This window comes from Callorhinus ursinus, unplaced genomic scaffold (genome assembly GCF_003265705.2).
Source record: "Callorhinus ursinus isolate GAN/ISIS: 27379988/994484 unplaced genomic scaffold, GSC_fseal_2.0 scaffold48, whole genome shotgun sequence".
Classification (NCBI taxonomy): domain Eukaryota; kingdom Metazoa; phylum Chordata; class Mammalia; order Carnivora; family Otariidae; genus Callorhinus; species Callorhinus ursinus.
Genome location: NW_027397110.1, coordinates 7,677,231 through 7,685,347, shown reverse-complemented (window position 1 = coordinate 7,685,347; position 8,117 = coordinate 7,677,231). Strand labels below are relative to the sequence as shown.

At 37.7% G+C, this 8,117-nt stretch overlaps 1 protein-coding gene across 4 annotated transcripts in view; it reads right to left on the bottom strand.

Moving 5' to 3' along the window:
- SLC25A17 (solute carrier family 25 member 17) overlaps window positions 1-8,117 on the bottom strand; it is a 42,588-nt gene that overhangs the window by 19,749 nt on the left and 14,722 nt on the right. For all 4 annotated transcript variants that reach the window (XM_025881755.2, XM_073882735.1, XM_073882736.1 and 1 more), the window contains 3 exons: window positions 5,043-5,103; window positions 2,294-2,360; window positions 735-886 (listed from right to left, as the gene is read on the bottom strand). In XM_025881755.2, coding sequence (XP_025737540.1) covers window positions 735-886; window positions 2,294-2,360; window positions 5,043-5,103 — 280 coding nt within the window. The remainder of the gene's footprint in view (window positions 1-734; window positions 887-2,293; window positions 2,361-5,042; window positions 5,104-8,117) is intronic.

Here is an 8,117-nt window from a genome sequence, read left to right as displayed (position 1 = left end):
ACACACACACACACACACACACACACACACACACACACACACACACACACCCCTAACATATGACCCTGCAATCTCACTTCTGGGTATATATCCAAAAGAACTGAAAGCAGGGACTTGAAGAGATGTATTTGCACAACCCATGTTTATAACAGCAACTATTCACAGTATCCAAGAGTTAGAACAACCTGAATGTCCATCAATAGATGAATGGATAAACAAAATGTGGTATATACATACAAGTAAATATCATTTAGCCTTAAAAAAATAGAAACCCTGTTACATCGCAGAACATGAATGAACCTTGAGAACATTATGCTGAATGAAATGAGCCAGTCACAAAAAGACAAATGCTGTATGATTCCAGTTATATAAGGCATCTAAAGTAGTCAGATTTATAGAAACATAAAGAATGGGGTCAGAGAAGGGGGTAAGGGGGAGTTGCTGTCTAATGGTTATAGCGTTTCACATTTATAAGATGAAAATGTTCTGGAGATCTGTTTCACAATAATGTAAATAAACTTACTATTAAAGCATACACTTAAAAATTGTTAAAATGGTAAATTATATGTTATATGTTTTTACCAAACACACACATACACACACAAAGCCAAGTCAGAAAATTAATTATATTCTTTGTAGCATTACTTTGTGCTAAAACAACCTCTTAGGGAATATATGAACCATAAGATAAATATTAAAATATAAAAAATTTTATACTCAGAAAACTTTGTTACCTGCAACAAATCCAACTACTAGATCTTTTCCAGTAGTAGAGCGTTGACCTTTGACCCAGACTGCTTTGAGACTATTAAAAGTGTAGAAATAGACAAAATTGGAGCAGCAGAGACTGGAGATAACTGGAAACCACCCTCGATATGGTGCCAGGCTAGAGGAAAAACACAATAAGCAATGTAAAGATGCTGGACAAAAGCTAGTGGAAATGGGCAAAGTCCTAGGAAAGGCTGATCATCATTCACATATTCTCAAAGTTCACTCCTACACTACGACATACTCCAAACTGTACATATATCTCACATTCTAAACGCTATCCAAACCAAGAAATCTTTCCTCCCATTAATGATGCCATAGAAACAACACACTTTCAATGACTGGTTTTACTAGTTTCCTCCCCTTGGTTTCCTTCTGCAAATTACTATGTAAAATTAGAGACAATTTCTTCATGGCTCTTAGTTAATATAGCATCATTCACATTTTATTATAGGGTAACAACACTTGAAAATGAAGTAAATATAGACATAATAAGTGTAAAAAAAAAAAAGAAGTGATGGCAGCATGTTATTAGGGCACAGGAACCAGGCTGAAGGGGCTCCCACCTGGGACAGTTTCAACACTGAAATAATATAGTATAGTAATCAATTGTAAACCACTGAAAAACCAGGAATTTTTGAGTCTATACTGCTACTAAATAAAGTTTCTCTTCATAGACTGCTGATAGTTGTAAGAGAAGAAAAATTAAATTATTCAGTGGCTAACCTGAATCTGAGAAATCATAATTAACCAATGAAAGGCAGGTGGACAATATGTGACTCCAGATGTGATATCCTTAGGACACAATATCACCTATGCATTATTCTGGTCAAGAATGCATAGCCTCAGTCTAATCATAAAGAAACATGAGGCAAACTTAAAATGAGAAACATTTTATTTAAAAAAGGGGGGGAGGGGAGCTACATTCTTTAAAAATGTCAACATCATAGGGGTAAAAGGCTTTGATGTATGGTGTGTAACTTATTCTTAAATAATTCTGAAAAAAGTCTGCGTGGTGTGTGTGTAATAAAGACAGAAGGGGGAAGGAGAGAGAAAGCGGGGAGAGAACATAAGCACAACTGGGAAAATAAATGGAAAAAAAAAGTGTTAATAATAGGTGGATCTGGGTAAAGCATATACTGATATTCTTTGTACGACTTTCAGTTTTGCAACTTTTTGTGAACTTGAAATTATTTCCAAATAAAAAGTCAAAAAAAAATACATAATCTGAATGCATCTGATAGGAATGAACTAAACAATAGCTTCTTCAGCTCACTGTAAAAAAACCATAAAACATAAAACAAAGCATTGGTTTCATGGAAGACTCTATGATCAAGAATCAAAATGGCCAACTACAAAACTTTAAAAGATGAAAACAATTATGTACTTGCAAGTCAGGCAATTACAGATTCACAACTACTATAAGTCTATGAGAATGGAAAGAAAGTGAGTGCAGGTGTGCTAGAGGCCCAGCAATCTCCTAACGGGGTGCTTTGTCTAACAAAATGGGCAAGGTGGTACTCACAGGCCTTCTTCCTTAATGATCTCGAGGAGCACCATGTGTGTAGTTTTGGACTTTCTTTTCTCATCAACTGTAAGATAAAAGAATAAACGTTTAAACTAAATCCTTTGAGAACTATTATCTTTAGCATCAGCAAGTCTCACTGAAATGCCATTTACCTCACCTGAGCAATCTCCCACCCTGTTCTTTGAGCTCCCTAACTTGCCTCAGAACTCACCAATCCTCCTTGTTTGTGTGTGCTAAATTCCCAACTGAGGATTCCCTGGGTCTCATCTGTTATTCATGAACCTTTAAGCATTTTAATTCAACACCTAATTCCCAAAGCAAAAGATGTGACAGGAATCTTATATTTCATAAGGCTGTCTTGTTTTGTTTTTTTTTCAAAGTTACATATTCTCATTTTTATCTCAACATCTTATAAAGTAAAGAGGAAATGAATTACCATCTCCTTGTTAGTGGAGAGGCCAGACCAAAAGCTGTGAAGGACACATGTAGTTGGCAGCAGAGCCAGGATTGAAACTCAAGGTTTCAAAGTTTTAGGCTTGTGCTCTATTTCCTAATCTAAAAAATAAAAGGTCTCAAAAGGATAAGAACTGGGGTGCCTGGCTGGTTCAGTTGGTAGAACATGTGACTCTTGATCTCAAGATCATGAGTTTGAGACCCACCTTGGGCCTAGAACTTACTTAAAACTAAAAAAAGGATGAGAACTTTGCTTTTCTTGACATTCTCACTGAAAATCACAAAACCTCAATTAACTTCACATTTCCTACCCACATTTGGAGAATATTTTGAAAATGTAAAAATGTAGAAATGGAACAATTTCCTAAGAATTAAAATTGTTATCTATATGGTTTGTGGGAGGTTGAATAGGAAACTCTTACAGAAGGCAATCTGGCCATAGCTATCAAAATTACAAACAGGCTTACCCTTTGATCCAGCAATCTCACTTCTGGGAATTTATCCCATAGAACTTACAGAAACTAAGCAGTATATGAACAAGTCTATTCTACAAAAGAGAAGAGGGGTGCCTGGGTGGTTCAGTCAGTTGGGCATCCAGCTCTTGGTTTCAGCTCAGGTTGTGATCTTAGAGTGGTGGGATCAGGCCCGGCATGGGGCTCCACGCTCAGCGTGGAGTCTGCTTGTCCCTCTCCCTCTGCTCCTCCCCCTGATCACACTCTCTATCTCTCTCTCAAATAATAAATAAAAATTTTTTAAAAAAAGAGAGAGAGAAGAAACCATCCAAGAATCTACAATAGGGGAAGGGGAAACAGGTTCTGGTGCATCTACAGTATGGGACCATTCTACAGGTAGAAGGATGAAGCAGCTCCCAAAGCACTGATTTGGAAGGCATCCAAAATATGCTGTTAAGTGAAAAATGTAAGCTACAGAACAGTGTGACAAATATGCTTTTTGTGGAAGGATGGGAGAAAACTTCTATATTCTTATTTGCTTGTTACTCCATAATGAAACTCTGCAAGACTATTTGAGAGAATAATAAAGAGGTTATCTGCAGAGGACAGAAAAGGGGAAAGGGGACAGACAAAAGTAAGATTTTCCACTGTACTGTGCATTGTTTTCTATATTTTTGGTTTTGAGTCATATGAAAAAACCTATCATAAAACTCTAAAATTAATTTATAATAATAGCCATGAAGGGTTTTAACATAGGAATTAGTTTGTTCAAAGCTAATCTTATTCTTATCTCTTCACATAAGTTCTGGCACAGGTTTATAATTTTAAGTTGAGAAATACTGGGGAAAAAACAAGCAGGAATTATAGAGAGTTGCCTAGTCCTACAATGCAAGAGAGGCAAACTAGGACTACATGCCCAATTTAGCAGTGACTGTGGGTGTTTGGCTCCACTGTGTCTCCTATTCTTTGTTCTCTTTTGAGAAGATCTACCCCCAGCGAAAACTCTCCCCATTGTGCCTTAAAAAAGTCATGTTGTGCGGGCACCAGCTGGCTTAGTTGGTAGAGCATGCAACTCTTGATCTCCGGTTTGTAAATTCAAGCCCCACGTTGTATGTAGAGATTACTTAAAAAAAAAAAAAAAAAAATCAGGGAGGCTGAGTGGCTCAGTCGGTTAAGTGTCTGCCTTGGGCTCGGGTCATGATCCCAGACTCCTGGGATCAGCCCTGCATCGGGCTCCCTGATCAGTGGAGAGTCTGCTTCTCACTCTCCCTCTGCCTCTCCCCCCGCTATGCTTGATCTTTCTCTCTCTCTGTCAAATAAATAAATAAAATCTTTTTTAAAAAGTCATATTGTTTATTAAAAAGAATTGTAATGATTCAAAATTATTAATGCAAATCCACTCAGGTTCTCTCAGATTAGAGAGTGGCTGAGACTATAACACATCCATGAATGCCTCTCCGTTAATTAGGAAACAGCAATGATGACCAGTATTTAAAGTCAGTGGAAACAGACAAGGGTAGATCGCTAACAAAACAGATATCCTTATGTTAACTTAGAACTTATGAGAGGGCGCCTGGGTGGCTCAGTTGGTTAAGCGACTGCCTTCGGCTCAGGTCATGATCCTGGAGTCCTGGGATCGAGTCCCGCATCGGGCTCCCTGCTCAGCAGGGAGTCTGCTTCTCCCTCTGACCCTCCCCCCTCTCATGTGCTCTCTCTCTCTCTCATTCTCTCTCTCAAATAAATAAATAAAATCTTTTAAAAAAAAAAAGAACTTATGAGAAAAATATGTTTGCTTCCTAACACCAAATGAAAAGAGTATGATGCCTACAAAAAGTACTCACCTTGAAGTCGGAGTCGAGCTGTATCCAAGGGAAAAAATACTGTCATTGCTGTCACGCTTCCCTGAAAAGTTTGAAAAGCCTTTAGCAATTACAGTCTCACAAAAACAAAAAGCCACAACTTTTAAGTGAACAAAAGTTCATTATTAACAAGGGGTCAAATCAGATTTTCAGTGAACAGACATATACAATATTGGGATTATTATTGCTCAAGTTCTATAGTTATATACTTAAACATAAGGATCTGATTTTCCAGAAGAAATCTTTTTCTCATACTGAAAAAGAAAATGAAGTGGGTCCCTAGAGAGGACAAACTTAGGGGTTTGCAACCCAGGACACATGTAAAATATAGCAGATAAATGGATTTTTTAGCCTCTTATAGGTCAGTTGCTGCTCCTATGCTCTGATAACCCCACAAACCAAAATATCCAGTAATCAAACAGATAAATACTTCTTTTCTCTTTGCTTAATATATTTACTACAAAGTAAAAGAAGTATAAAAATCATATTGTTCTTTAAAATAGTTTTGTTTGCTTGTGTTTTAAGTAAAATAGGGACAATCTGGGCTCAATATTCTATAAATTCATCCAGGGTAACACAATGACAAAAAATATCGGGGACAGAAGCCAACACCAGTCTTTCCATTCATAAAATCCTATGACAGATAGGGGCGCCTGGGTAGCTCAGTTGGTTAAGCATCTGCCTTTGGCTCAGGTTATGATCCCAGGGTCCTGGGATGGAACCCCACATTGAGGGGTGGGGGGAAGGTCCCTGCTCAGTGGGGAGCCTGCTTCTCCCTCTCCCTCTGCCTGCTCCCCGACTCTCTTAAATAAATAAATAAATAAATAAATAAATAAATAAATAAATATCTTTTTAAAAAATCCTATGACAGATAAAAACCACAAGCATCTAGTTTGGAATGAAATCTTCCAGTGGGTTTATGGTTCTCAACCCAGATGGAGGCCCACTGGTGTATATTCTCAGGCATAAGATCAAGTTTTAGGCTAATAATCTAATAACAGTTACATATAATAATCATAACAACTGGAAATTAGGTCAACCTTATAGATAAGAAACATTTGCCAGGTCTCTTATCTATTTAAATAGGTCAGCCTGCTTGACAAGGGAGAACACTGTGCTGTCCTATTAGTATTCTTCAAAACTCAGATGGAATGTTACCACTCAGCCCTGAACAACCACTAATCTGCTGTCTCTATGGATGTATCTATTCTGAAATTTCATATAAAAAGAATCGTGTAAAATGTGACCTTTTGTGTGTGGCTTCTGGCTTCTTTCACTTAGTATAATGCTTTCAAGGTTTATCCACCTTAGAGCGTATATCAGTGCTTCATCCCTTTTTATGGCTGAGTGATATTCGATTGTGTATATATACTACGTTTTGTTTATCCACTCAAAATGTTTTGGAATGAGACATTATGAATGTACTAGGTACTGCTGAACTGTACACTTTAAAGTTTTGTGGGTTTGTTTGCTTGTTTGTAAGCTCTACACGCCAACATGGGGCTCAAACTCATTCGGACTGAGCCAGCCAGGTGTCCCTGAACTATATGCTTCAAAATGTTTAATTTTATATTATGTGAATTACACAATTAAAAAAAAACCCCAAAATTTAGTCCTCACAACAACCTGATGAGGTGGGCGCCTGGGTGGCTCAGTCAGTTAAGCGTCTGCCTTCGGCTCAGGTCATGATCCCAGGGTCCTGGGATCGAGCCCCACATCGGGCTCCCTGCTTGGAGGGAAGCCTGCTTCTCCCTCTCCCACTCCCCCTGCTTGTGTTCCCTCTCTTACTGTCTCTCTCTCTGTCAAATAAATAAATAAAATCTTTAAAAAAAAAAAAAAAAAACAACCTGATGAGGTAAGTACTGGTATTTTCTCCATTTCACATATGAGGAAAGATACTAAGAGATTTTGTAACTTTACTAAAGTTACACTTTGCAAGTGGCAGAATTAGTATTTGAACACAGGCAGCTTGGCTCCAGAGACCACACTCTTAACCACGGTTGTAATTAAAACTTTATTTTTTTCTTTTTTTTTTTAAAGATTTTATTTATTTTTTGACAGAGAAAGAGACAGTGAGAAAGGGAACACAAGCAGGGGGAGTGGGAGAGGGAGAAGCAGACTTCCCGTGGAGCAGGGAACCCGATGCGGGGCTCGATCCCAGGACCCTGGGATCATGACCTGAGCTGAAGGCAGACGCTTAATGACTGAGCCACGCAGTCGCACATAATTAAAACTTTAAAGAGAATTTACTAATATAGTACTAAAAATTACTGAAAAAGAAAAAAAGGTACTAATATGGGACCTATTTTATGTGTCAAATATTTTTTCGTGTACTAGTCCGGAAACTCAGCACACAGCCTGGCATAGCATAAGCCCTAAACTTGTTAATTAATGTATGACTGTATGTACCTACAAATAAACTTCATATCCATGAAAAAATGTATTCAAAATGCTAAAGATAAATTTGGAACATAGCTGTTCTGTACATTGGGAACTTGCTATATTTGTCTCCTCACCAAGCAAACACACAGATGACTGCTTTCCTTTTCATAAGCAGCTGTTACCTGAAGGAAAATATTTATTATATATGCGAGTCTTATGCCAAGCTATATAAGCACATGACTTTTTAGAATTTGAATTAAACTCCTCTTTCATAAATACTCAGTGTTTTTTTTTTCCTCCAGGACCGTCTGTTCACTTATATAAAATTAGAAGGCACAAAATACCGAGAAGATAACCACAATGTACAATATTGTTGTGCCAGAGAGACACAAAAATAAATCCATTATTTTGAGTCCCACAGAATTCTAACCATCTGAGTGGGAGTTCTACTGCTGACATTAATTACAATTTAAAAGAATCCATTTCCAGAGAAACAACCTTCTGGTGTCTCACCAAAAACAAACATTTTTAGTCACAACTTTCTACCATCCCCCTCTGGCATTTAAACATTAGGTCTTGGGAAACGAATTGATTGCTACACTGCACTGGCACCTGGAGCTAGAAAAGGCTTTAGAAATCATCTTGCAAGAGCGCCTGGGTGGCTCAGTCGTTAAG